Here is a 13,599-nt window from a genome sequence, read left to right on the forward strand (position 1 = left end):
CACACTGCTGGCATTTATCTCCTTATTTTCACATAACAGGGAGTTAAGAAGATGTCAGTCATACTTTTGCAGATTTCTTTCACTAAGCAAATGCTGTAATGGTGTACCAAAAGAATTACTTGTCAAAGGCTAGTCCAGAAGTAGGTACATCTACTGCTCAGAAGAAAGCAATCGCTATAGAAGTTTTTCATAATATATTTATCTGTAGAAGAGCTATTAAACCTGCTTGTTGGGACAACCTTCTGGAAAGCTGCCTTCATGTTTAAAGGCCAAACTGGGCACAGTGGCTGTAGCTGATTTTGGATTTCTGTACTTACAGCAAGTATCCAGCAGTAACAGTCCATGCTCGTACAAGACCTTTCAACCACTGTCTTGTATGTCCTTGCTCTAGCAAAGCTGGAAGCACCACCTGAAGCAAAAGCAGCTCAAGGGAAAGTTCACTTACTGGAGCGTCACTGGAAACAATGGGAAGAGCAGGAAATCAAACATAAGGAACATTCTACTAGAAATCTTTTACACTGAATCCTATTAATGCCACCACAACACAAAAATACATTGGATGCCAAAAAGGAAAATTTTCCGGTTTTTTGCTATGGTTTTTTCCTATATACTACCCTGAGCAGAGAGGTTAGCCACTTTGGAATGTAATAAATTCAGGAAAAAAACATTGAGAAAGATTATATCCAAGAATGCAATATGCATCTCTATTTGCATATATCATTACTGTTTGAATTATTATTCAGGAATAGGAAAAAACTGCTATCATTAAAAAAAATGCAGTTACAGATATTCTTATTACTCCTGAAGCAATGACAATCAGGAATGAGTGTGTTAAAAAAGCAAACACAAAAGGAACTTCACTATCAGAAAGTTGAAATAGGAAGTGTTTTGAGGGCATAAAGCCCCGAACAGCTATCTTTACGGAAGAAATACAAAATGATTCTTTTTTCAAGTAGCTTTTAATTTGTCACATTGTATGATGTAGCCACGTCCTTTACCCTTTACTTCTCTTAGAACAATGAAGATTAGATTAATTGAAGACAAAATAACAAAAAGTGTCACTTTAATGCTCAGGGAGTGCAAATACACTTTTTCCAGTTAGAAAAACACTGAAAAAAACCCCTATCTTTTTAAAAATAAATGCTCACCTGTAGAGCATAACATTATATGGAAGAAAGTTAGGCAGGAGATACTTAATAATGCGTATAGGAAGCCAGAGCATGAGTAGTACAATTGATCCAAAGACAATCTGCAATTATAAAGTAAACAAGTTAGTCCAAAAAGTAGAAACTACCAAACCTAGTTTCCCACCCATCTCTGACATGTTCCTTGGGTGTGGTGGGCTAGCCCAGGCTAACAGCCAAGTACCTTCCCAGCTGCTTGCTTATTTCCCTCTCCAGCTGAAGGGGAAGGCAAAACAGAAAGCAGGCAAGACTGAGATAATGGCAATTTAATAGAGAAAGCACCAAGTATGCAATCAAAACAGTAAGAATTCACTCTCTACTTCCCATCAGCAGACAATCAGCAATTTCCAGGGAAGTCAGGAAGGCAAACACCATAACCATGAACATCCCCTCCCAACCTCCTTTCTCACAGCTTTTACTGCTGAGCATGATGTCATATCCCTTTGGTCAGTTCGGATCAGCTGTTCCAGGAATACCCTCCTCCCAGCCTGCAGCTTATTCACTGGAGGTGAGGGAGCAGGACAAAGCAGCAAAGAAAATGCCTGGATGCTGTGCAAGCACTGTCCAGCCATAGCCAACAGGCCTGTGTTAGCAACACTGTTCAGCTGCCCATTCAAGGTGCAGAAGGACATCTGAAGACTCTATGAAGAAAATCAATTCCATCCCAGGCAGATCGGTTGACTATGAAGCCCTCACTAAATAGACAGCAGCTGATTAAACAGTAGAATAACCCTGCTGACAGCTAGAGCAATGTCAGAGAGCTCTTTCTTCCCCCTTCCCCAACACTGGGATTGCTTATTTTGTATTCCTCTCTTTTCTAAGTGGCTGACTTCTTAAGCAACTTGCTGAAGCGTCAAAAGACCTTTCAGTTCCTATTTCTTCACATTTCAAATTGACTGAAAGACCAAAATTCAGTAGGGGACATCAAGTGCCTGAAGACAATGCACTTTTATTCCTGTTTCCTTAAAGGAACCTGATGAAAAATTAAGTACATTTAAAACACATCCTTACATTTCATATAAATGAAATAGAGACTAAAGATGTGAAAAAAAATTGTGTTTAACTATGTTAAAAAAGAAAAACTGAATCCCATTCTTCCTGAAAAATAATAGTTTATGTCATACACAAGACATTTCTTTAAAATACAAAAAGATAAACAGAGCTTGAAAGGTATGATTTATTCTCTGAAATGGTAAATGATTACCATTCTGGATCCCATATTCTAGCATGAGGCTAGTGAAAATTCTGAATTAATTAGCTGAGCAAGTCAAAGGTGAAGTTCTAGTAACTGCCTGTTCAACATAGTATGACAACATTAAGTGAGACCATGAGCAACCAGTAGATCTTGGCTTGTATTTGGGCCACCTGACATACCATGAAATTTCAGGCAGCTGAAGAATTACCATTATCTAAGGACAGAATACTCAGAAAGGTGGAAAGGTCAACTCCACTCAGATACTAAAGGGTTCTTTAACAGAACCAGGATCTCTCTGAGCTTTCACTGCTCAAAGCACCTCAGGTGTAACAACATAGTACAATGATTCTGGTGTGTCAGTTTACACAGTTCATGTAACATTTATGTCAAAGACAGTCTGCAACCCTTCCTTCACTGCATGCTTAGTAGTGCTCAGCAAACCTCAGACAAACAATTAAAGGGAAAAAACTCTCAATGTTTTCACTATCGAACAATGATAATCTGGAAACAGACACCACTGGCTACAGCAGCAGAATCCAATCCAAAATCTATCTAGAAAATTACTCTCCCCTGCTGCACTACTTTGGCTGAACTGGACACACAATGTTTACTGCAGTAACTGAGGGCATTGTGAAAGTTACAGGATTTACAATATCCATTATAAAAAACACTTGTTTTCTGAATATACAAACATTTTATCAGACTTTGCATAAGATACTTTGTTTAGAAGAGAGCTCTGAAGTCCAACCAGTTCTCCCCAAACCCCTGCTCTGAGCAGACCCAGATACATCAGGCTGTTCAGAACCTTCTCTAGTTGACTTTGAGTATCGAAAGACGCAGATTCTGTTGGCAACCTGTTCCAGTATCAGTTCACTTCCATGATGAAAATGTTTTTCTTTAAATACACAGCACATATGAAGCTTTATTTCCAAATAAAGAACTCTTTCTGCTAAGTCCTTACCACTGATAAGATAAATCTCCTGAGATGTCTATAGATGGGCAAGTGAATCATTTCCTGTACAGGATTGAAGTCTGGATCATTCAAATTCCTGAGAAACCATAAGACACCAGGTCTCAACACCTGAAGTAGGAAATAGAAAACAATATATGAGGACAATATAATCTTTGTATTTATTTTTCATTTTGAAAAACACTGCTGCAGAAAATAAGTTTTACCATAATAGGGATATTGGTTGGACAAGATTCACCAAAATTGCACAGAAATAGAACAAAGAAAGTATTATCACAGGGAACTTGAAAGCCAATAACCAAATACGAGCTTAATCTTCAAGTAATGATTGATCTTAAACAACTAAAACATATTTGCATTAATTTGAAGGCAATGCTCAGATTTAACAGGTAAACAAAAATCTCTAAGTAAAATATACTTAAAATCATGATTTTTTCACTGAAGTAAGTACCAGCATGGCCCTTTTTACATAAAACTGAATCCAATATACACACAAAAAATGGTAGCAGCAATAACCACACATGAAAGATTTAACAATTCCCTATGTACAGCCTCTAACTGTGTTACATACCAATCTTGTTCTTACAGACTCACCTCTCTTAGCAAAAGGATGAAGGATGCAAAATAGAAGACATACACCATTCCAACCAACCAATGCAGAAACATTGTGGTGCCTGGGGCAGACTGAAAGCTCAATTCTCTGTCTTTAAGAGTGGCATCAAACATCTCCTAGAAGAAGGTAAGTAGTAAACAAATTTGAATAAAGTTTGGCAAACATCCACAAGTACTCATCTTGTTTACCCTAGTTAAATATATGTACTAAGCATAATTTAAATGTTTGCTTTAACACATAAATACACCATTTAATTAGAGAAAAAAGGGATTAGTTATGATAAGAACAGCAAATAAAGATCAATATCTGATCAATTTATTTCTTCTGACAGAAAGAAGAAACATGTCAACTCAATCACTAACAGACTCTAGATAACTTATAAATCAATTCAAATAAAGTGCTACTATGATAGAAACAAATAATTCCTAAGTAAAATTCTATTTCTAATAAGGCTGGAAAAAACTAATTTTGTCCATTTAAAATTTATCACTCAGTATTTTTCAGGACAGAAAAACTATCCTCAATTCCAAACAAATGCAGCAAAGATATTTTTCAAAACAGAAAGAGACTGGACAACTTAAAATACGAAGTCATTACCATTCCACATAAGATGGCTACATAAAGAGGTTTATTCAGAGCACAAGTTTGCCTATAAGTAAGCTCATTATAACAGTGGTCTTGTAACAGCACTAAAAAGGATTAGAATCTTGTTATTTTAGTAACAGCATGTTAATTTCTATTTAGTAACATAAAAACCCCCAAAATTAGCATTAAGCAGTACCTAAAAAACCCTAGAAATTCCCCTCTGGAAATGCTGTTTATGAAAACAGAAGAGTGCTGTCAAACTCATATTAACAGCTCTCTTCTCATCAGAACTTTTTTTTTTTTTTTTTTTTTTTTTTTTTTTTTTTTTTTTTTTGCTTCAAATATAAACAGCTACAAAAGAAAAGATTTTATCGTTATTTGTTTCTGTTCTTACCAAGGAGCATATATCCAACCACCAGCCACAGATGAGAGGAAACACACCAATTTCAACCACCACTAACAAGGAAACCTTTAGGAAAAGACAGAAAATAACATCTCACTAGTTTAACAAAAATTACTAAGAAAATTATAATGTCAGTTTAAATTGAGAGGGTCTTTTTTCCACACACAAAAAATTAGTGTTACCTTGACAACAATATAGCAAACTCCTAGTAAACGACGTGATCGCTGAAACTTAACAAGAGCTGCCAAACCCTGTATAGGTTTGTCAAGAAAAATAACACTGGAAAACACTTTGTAACAGTCTAATATCAAACACTATATTATGCTGCTTTTAGCAACAGGAAATTTTATAAAAGAGAAAAATTAAATAGTAAGTATGTGTACTATGAAGGTTCTATTTTCAAAACTGGCTGTGACTCCAATAGTCACAATCTGGTGTGCTGAATAATGTCCCCAAACATGCATATAAAGTAAATAAATATTTATTAATAATAGGACCCTTCTTAAATTAAACAACCAGCAGTTTTCTCGAGAAATAAATAGCTGTCTCTGAAAACATCTCCCACAAATAAGTAAGTTTAAAACTGAAGCTACTTTAAATAGTAGCTTTCCCTTCACTGCTGTCTAAATCAAATTCTCACTTTTTCCAAGAAAAACTGGATGTAATTGCACTTAGGGAGTTTTTTTGGGTTTTTTTTTTCAGAGGCAAAACCTACATGCCAATCTACTAATGTTTTACACTTGCACTGCATATTGGTATACTGATGTAGGAAGTCGATGTTAACTTCATTTATTTTTGAACAGAAAACTGGTAACAAGTGTATATTCTTTCAAATTGAAGCTGATGCAAAAAAAAACATGCAGCTGGAATGCAGCCTTCTCACTTGTGACCAAATAAATCCTTCCAGCTTCCAGTACTTTATTTTCTATTAACTAAGAGAAAGTAGTTTTCTCTGAAAAAGTAATAATGAGACAGATATTCTTGCTGCAAACTCTCAGTAGTTCAGAGACATAACAAAGAAACTAAAATAATTATTATTCAAAAAAATCTGGCAGGATCAAAAATATTTGAATAAGTTTCCCATCATACCTCCTTTTATAATCTCTCTGCTGCAACTACAGTCCACAGCAGAAGCCTACGGATAGTGAGGAACAAATGATTCTACACCCTTCTCCTCAGACAGACCTTCAAGCAAGCATAAAAGCCCTTGATTGTGTTGTTAAGCATGTGGATCTATTTGAAAGCAGGCAGTCACACTGACAACTTCTAAATCTCCAAGAGAACAAAAGAGATCTTTCCTTCCAATTTCACCAGAAGAGCAGAGAAAAACGCTGAGTTAAGTGCACCTACATCACATCTGCACCTCCACAAAGCATAGCCAGAAAAAATTATTTACACGTAAATCTGAACGAGGTAATTACTGACAAAAGGATACATGACAAACAATTAGAGTCACTGCTAGAAGAACATATCCCACTATAGTTGTAATCAGGCCTTCAAAGTGAGATGCTTGGACCTGGAGCAAAGAGGAAAAAAGGTGAGTTTATCAGTCTCTTAGAAGATTACATCTCCTTTTTATGTAACTAAGGTAAATTCCAAATTTCAACTCTTCAAGAAGAATGCCAAGTTCCTCTAGTTTTTACATATTTGAATAATCTACTACTATTTTTGTATCTTCATCAAAAATAGATAATGTTTACATTTACAACTACTTTCTTCAAACTCAAAACAACCTCAATATATGAAACAAAAAGTGCCACCTTACACTGTTTTATTTATCCCTTAGTTTCCCCTACTTAGTATCATCCACTATGAAAATTAGTAAACAAGTTTAAAATGTACACAAGGAACAAGACGCTGTTAAAAACCCTGAAGACACACACAGTTTTTACAAACAGTAAAAACTTCACATGAGATGTAAATAATGGAGGAAGTGGAAAAGAATGGGACAACATTTTTAATCATATACTCAAAAAAGGTTGAAGGACTAGTAAGAAGATATACTAGAAGTTACTTTTGCAACCACAAATGGAAATGGAAAGATGCTACAAAAATACTGTGATTGAATAAACACTGGTAGTTTATTTTTCATTTTGAAATTATAAAACAGTACTCACATATTCCTCAAAGCCCAGGCCAACAATGGAGAAGTGACCAATGTGGTATGGACAAAATGCTGTATAATGTAAGTAAAAAGGAGAAAAAAAGGCTATGAAAACTGCTAAATGGAGCCTTATTTGCAGGATGAATATTGTAACATGGTATTATTCTACTTCTCATAAATTTCATGAAAAAATACAAAAATTAATTTCTGTGCAAATATTTGCAAGTGTTAGATTCCTATAATTTTACAAACACTGAAAATCAGATCAGAATTTGCACTTAAGGACTAAAACAATATAAAACTACACAGAATAAGAGGACAGTCCTTCCCTTCTTACTTCATCTTGCACTCTGTAAATTAATTCCATGTCTTAGTGTTAGGTACTAGGCTGGCATCTGTCTCAGACTCCTGAAGGAACCTATGCTGTATATTCATTCTTTCCCATGCACTAAAAGAATTCAGTAGCCATTTTACAGCCTTGGTGAGATGGGACTTGCTTTAGCAAGGCTTCAGTTCTAGTGCTTTAATTCTTAAGGATACTTAAAATATTGTGAAAAATGCAAGCCCTGCAGAAATTTGCAGAGGGAAGAGGAGGGGGAGAAAGATGACACCCAGTGAAGGGATGAGGAGCAAATGAGAAGTCTTTTACTTTGAATTAATGTACTGAAAACTGTTCATTATTCCTGAGAACTCACTCCTGACTATTCTGAGGTTTCAGGGGAAATGCATTAGAAAACACAGCACTTCCCCATTTTTAGAAACCTGCATATTTGCAACAAAATAAATTTTTTAGCTACTTCACCTCACTCTGTTGTCTTCCAACCAAGCTGGAAGCCAGAATTCAACTCTGATTTTTTATAGGAGCTGAGTGCATCAGTATAAAGTGAAGGGGCTGCAGAAGTGGGAAGCTTTTATTTTCACCTATATTGTCTTCACTACATCATGGTAGCCCACCCTGGGAACCAATACAGACTAAATATTCCCTCAAATGAAAAGTGTGATGATTTTCTCTCTTCTCATTTCTGTATGACCAACATAAAAAAATTTCCAACTTCAAAAGCAAGAAGCAAACAAACCAACCAACCAACAAAAAACTACAGGGAAAGATTTAGCAGGATTTATATTACCCTAATCAATGATAAGAAAAGTTTTTATTTATGTCTCTTTTAGGAAAATCAGCAGTTATTGGGAAGAGCAAACATGTAAAAGATAAAGGGAGGAACTGAACTCTCCCTGCCCAGTAAGAACAAGAAAGAAAAGTGAGATGAAGAAGATCACACTCAACAACTCCTACAGATATCAGACTAATAACTAAAAAGTTGCATTTTTGACCTTTTATGAGAATATAGTGCACAGTTGGTCATGTTTTTTAAATAACATTATTTAAAACATTTTCTAATGAATTCCTTAAAAAAAAAGCACAAAGGAGTACAAACTCCTCTGTGAGTACTAGATTGAGCAATAGAAAATATTAATTAAGTTGAAATGAATTAATTTGTCCAAGGAGAATTTCTGGACCACTAATTAAGGTTACAAATGCTTTCCTTCTGTTTTATATTTTATTAAGTACCTCCTGTGACATCTGAACTCACAAGTACTATAATTACAAATTACTAGAGATTTGGCAGTTGCAAATTAAGCAGTATTACTTAATGGGAAAGATACTAAAAATAGGCTTGAGAGGCACATATTCAATTCCCAGACCTCCTGCTTACATAGAAAAGTCATTCTCTTCTCTATTTGTGAGCTCCCCCTTGGCAAAGCAGCTACTGAAAATGTTTCTATACGACAGCCTCATTAGGCATTCTTATTACTCCCTTATTATTGAATTTTAATCTATGGTTTAGAAATTCCATGGTTATTATCTACTTAGTAAAAAAGCCTATGTATTATAGCAGCTAAAAAAATCCAATTAACTTACTAAAACTACTTGTTAAAATAGAATAATTATCAGAAAGAAATAATTCAAATATTTTCCACCTCTTATTTTAGAACAGTTACAGTTTCTTGTGAATTAAACATACAATGTACTTATTTTTATTTTCTTTTGATTTGCTGTTCTGTTTCAGTATCTAGATAATCAAATCACTGGTTCAGTGTCGTGAACTTTACTTTGTAAAAACTTATCTACAGTACAACTTCAGCTTTTCAAACTCAAACCCTTCCGCCAAGAAAGACCACTGAAAAACCACCAAAGCAACCTAAAAAATTCTTTTCTAAACTGGTCATTCAGAGCAAGTGAAACTTTGTGGTATTTTTGTCTGGTATTTTTTGAAATGTATATAACATGCTTCATTTGTCACTAAAATGCTACATTCTTGCATACCTCCCTCCCTTTCAGTCTGAGCTCCAAGAATGGATTCTTAATGGAAAATTTTGAATAACTCTATCTAGTAAAAACTATGAAGAGAAAATAAAAACTTAGCTAATCCTCAAAGTACTGCATTTCCTCACAATTAAATTCCCTGAGATTCCTTCTTTAATTTAATAATATTAGAAATAAACATTTTCTGTGCTTTAGTTGACATGGTTAAGGTTCTGCTAGGTTTCCTATTTTAAATCTATTCACTTAAAGAAAGTAAAATGACAAAACTAGAAAATAATAAATATTTGTTATTCATATTGCCAGTTCATTTTTGGTTCTGTTTTTAGAGGTCACATCTTCATTTTTCTGGAACAGCCTTAAAACAGACCTGCACTACCAATTCACAAAGGAGGATAATTTTAAAACCTAAGAGGAAACAATACTTACCAAAGACAAGTATGAACAGAGTATTTAAAGATACCACCCAAAAGACATGTTCCTGTAAGGAGTACAGGGGAAAGAGGAAGTAAGATGACAAGAAAACAGTACATAAATGTCAGTATTTTAAATAAGTGACTTGACTTTTGTATCTCAACTTATTTCAACAGTCTATTATCACCAGAACTTGCACATCTCATGTTAGAGCCAGGAAGTTTGTGCTCTAACATGCAGCTTAGTTACATTCATGAACATTTATCTAGATAAGTGCACTTACTCTTGCTTACATTTTGTAAAAGAAGGCTTTTATTTTAAAATCTATACAAATAGTTCCATCTTTAAAAAGAATTACATGAAATGTGTGTGGATACTTTTTTTATAAATGAGAAATGTTCATCTGAACATTTAACAATTAGTCTTTGCCACAACAAATGCATTAACAAAACTGACAGCTCTGACTCTAGAAATGACAGCACATCTCCATTTTTTAATATTACTTTTAACCAAGATGTGACCTCAGCCACAAGTACACTGGATTTTTACTTATTTTGATATTAATATTTAAGGTAAATGACTAATAACATAATTGTAAACCTAAGGCATCACATTTAAGTAAGAGACATTAATGACCTTTGAGGTATTTTTTAAATTGAATGATTCTAGGATAGAGTATTTTGAAAATAGAGTCAACTGAAGAGCTTAGATTTTAAAATCTAGTCTACACTAGATGTAGTGGTGTTATGGTGGCATTAGGACAAAAAATATATTTGAATTAGAACTGTATTTTAATTATAACAAAGATCAAAAAATAAGATTAGAACACATATGTATTTTCTGTGTGTGCTTTTTAAAAGGTCTAGTTTTTATTTACAGTGGAGTAAGTGATCCAAAGTTATCTATATCTTTTAAGAAATTCCACTTTTATGCCACACACACCACTAATTTGTGAAACTCCTAAAATCCCAGTTTGCTTGAACATGACATCATATGAAACTCTCTTTAAAGAAATATATAAATGATATGAAAATGAGGACTTTGAATACAATTACATATATTAAAAAATACAGGTACTTAAAAAATCCTTCTGTAGAAATTCTTGAAGAGCAGGATTGCACTTACTAAGAAAACCAGAGATCCATCAAGTCCAAGCATCTGTGAAGATAAGAAAGTTATTTTTACTTATCAGAAAAACTAATTTGAATCTAAAATAAGCCTCTTTCACATTGACCGTCATTGTCTAATGCAGTCAAGAGTTTTTTAATGGCTCAACCAACAGTATCGGCACATAAATTCTTACTGTTAAAGAGAGAAACAAAGTTCTCATTCAACACAGAAAACTCAGGTGTTCAAAGGCAGTGATATACATGTGGAATATCTGAATACACATGTATCTATTTGTATTTGGTCAAACCAAACACAGAATCAATGAATTCATAAGCTGTTTCTCTCCATGACTTCAAAGACTTTGACAAAGATTTTGTATTTACAAAATTCTGTAGTGATTGAATGTCTATTTAAGTACATGTTTAATCAATTCAGTATTGAAATACAAGAGCAAATTTTTGTTTCATCCTACTTGCAAAATATCAGTTTTTGCTGTACTGAGAAAAGTTAGTGTTTTACCCTTGATGTGTAAAAGCAACTACTAACAGGGTAACTTGCTACACTGTATGCTATTAACTTTTGAACAGAATTGTTTTACAGCTAGGGAAGACGGGAAACAAACTCTTCATCACTCAGCACAGCTGACATGGGAAGCATCCACAGAGCAGTCAAGAATAAAGCATCCATCACAAACAATCTCCTTCCCCCCCCACTTTGAGTGTATCTTACTATTTCAATCCAGACACTCTTAATCCACAATTACTGCTGTAAAGTTCCATGTTCAAGGCTCTTTTGTACGAGGACTTTGCACTAAGTTCCAAGATATAAGAGTTGCACATATTTTAGAAATCAAACTAAGATGCAGAAATGTTTGAAAATTCAGAAAACTTGCATGGTATTTTTACAGGATGACATAATAAAAGAGCCTACCCCCATTTTGATACTAAATGTCAACTACACATCTATTGCCTATGTCAGCACATAACACTGGAAGGGATTATGAGAGTATGCTGAAACTGACTTCTGTATTCATGGAAAAGCAACAAACTATCATCAGTTAGGAATATATCAGCACTTTATAGCAAATAAATTTGGTTCAGAATTACAGCACTTCCATCCTGAAATAAACAACAGAATGGTTCAGGAACCTGAATTTATGTGTGTCCTTTTTCATGAAATATCTTTCAAAACACACTAGGAAGCTTTCAGTAGATATAAAACAAATATCAAGATGTGCCACTCATGATGAAAACTGTATTTCTTCTACCCTGCAATCAAGCCAACAACTATACCCCAGCCTAGTAGTGATGCTGGTAAATCACATGAAGCTGCTGCACCTACCTTCAGGCAGATTTTGCTGCATGTGGTGAGCTTAGAACTCAAGATGTTGGCTACCTCTACACCAGCTACAAAAACCTAATTTTCAAGTCTCTACACTACTCCATGATTACAGTGTACATGCATGCCATGCTCTAGTTATGGAATTTGTGATCTATAAACAATACAGAAATCATTAACATGCTTATATTAAAATGCTCCATCATTTTTAGAGAAACACAGTCCATTTCTCTTTTCTTTAGTTTAATGCTTTCATGAACACAAAAATCAAGCATTAAACTACATCTAATGCAACATCTTTGCACTCCTAACCTGGCCCAGTGTCCTCAAAGCAAGCTGCAAGTCAGTTCTATACCTCACCAAGTGGAAGACTTCAGAAAAGACTACTAAAACATGTTTTATGCTGCTACTATACCTAAAATTGAAAAAATTCTTTAATGGTTAAGAAGTAGCATAGTAACATTTTGTTTATAATGTAACAACTTTACTAGGTCACTAAAGGCTCTTACAAAAGAATGATTTCCAAATCTGTTCCAGACGCATTTTAACACAGCAACACTACAAATCATTTCAAGTATGAGCCTGAATTATTAAATTCAAGAAAATGATTCTTACTCACTCGCTCCCAAGTAAGCTCTTCTGCTGCTCGATCCCATTCCAAAGCATTCCAGTTCATGTCATCTGAGGAGACAATGGCCATTTTTACAGCTGTTAGACCACTCAGAACAAGATGTAACCACTCCATGTTATATTCTAAATGAACAAAAACACTTGAGTGCATAATAACCATCTTGTAACTGCTGACAGCTTTTCAGCAAGCAGATGCTTCAGCACTCAAAAATGCAGGAAAACTGCAGAGGCAAAATAAATAAGCTGAAGTGGGAATTTACACAGCTTTCTTCAATTACGACAGATCGATATTCAATTAATTTATATTTAATAAAAACTAGAACATTAATGTTTTGAGTCACCTGTTACCTTGTGCTCCATTGTTTGCATCTGCTGCATCTTCTACTACAGCATCCTCTTCATCTTCATTATCTTCCTCGTCCTCATCTACTTGTTCCTCTTGAATTTCAGGGTTCTCACCGACAACTACATTCTCAGCAGCTGGGTTAGCAGGTTGATCAAGCACAGCATTTTCAACACCTCCATTTACAGCAGCCTGAGCCTGCAGAAACAGGATTTATACTTGGTTTAACTGATCAAGCACTCTTCATGCTTTTATTCTGTACAAATATGAAACCAAACAGTATTAAAAAAAGTCGATACTGTATTTTCTAGATAAGAATTACACTTGGGACCACTAAACCTTTAAAAACAGGAAAAGAAACATTCAGATAATTTTACAGAGTAGCTG

The 13,599-nt window shown here is 34.5% G+C and overlaps 1 protein-coding gene across 2 annotated transcripts in view; it reads right to left on the bottom strand.

Annotated features, from left to right (window-relative positions):
• The window catches only part of MARCHF6 (membrane associated ring-CH-type finger 6), a 44,692-nt gene that overhangs the window by 14,477 nt on the left and 16,616 nt on the right, over positions 1 to 13,599 (bottom strand). For both annotated transcript variants that reach the window (XM_038127171.1, XM_038127170.1), the window contains exons 7-18: positions 13,218 to 13,410; positions 12,859 to 12,920; positions 10,917 to 10,949; positions 9,807 to 9,858; positions 7,068 to 7,126; positions 6,386 to 6,466; positions 5,133 to 5,201; positions 4,942 to 5,016; positions 3,944 to 4,078; positions 3,341 to 3,460; positions 1,149 to 1,249; positions 318 to 455 (exon numbers count right to left, since the gene is read on the bottom strand). In XM_038127171.1, the coding sequence (XP_037983099.1) occupies positions 318 to 455; positions 1,149 to 1,249; positions 3,341 to 3,460; positions 3,944 to 4,078; positions 4,942 to 5,016; positions 5,133 to 5,201; positions 6,386 to 6,466; positions 7,068 to 7,126; positions 9,807 to 9,858; positions 10,917 to 10,949; positions 12,859 to 12,920; positions 13,218 to 13,410 (1,118 nt within the window). The remainder of the gene's footprint in view (positions 1 to 317; positions 456 to 1,148; positions 1,250 to 3,340; positions 3,461 to 3,943; positions 4,079 to 4,941; positions 5,017 to 5,132; positions 5,202 to 6,385; positions 6,467 to 7,067; positions 7,127 to 9,806; positions 9,859 to 10,916; positions 10,950 to 12,858; positions 12,921 to 13,217; positions 13,411 to 13,599) is intronic.

Source organism: Motacilla alba, chromosome 2, assembly GCF_015832195.1.
Source record: "Motacilla alba alba isolate MOTALB_02 chromosome 2, Motacilla_alba_V1.0_pri, whole genome shotgun sequence".
Classification (NCBI taxonomy): Eukaryota; Metazoa; Chordata; class Aves; order Passeriformes; family Motacillidae; genus Motacilla; species Motacilla alba.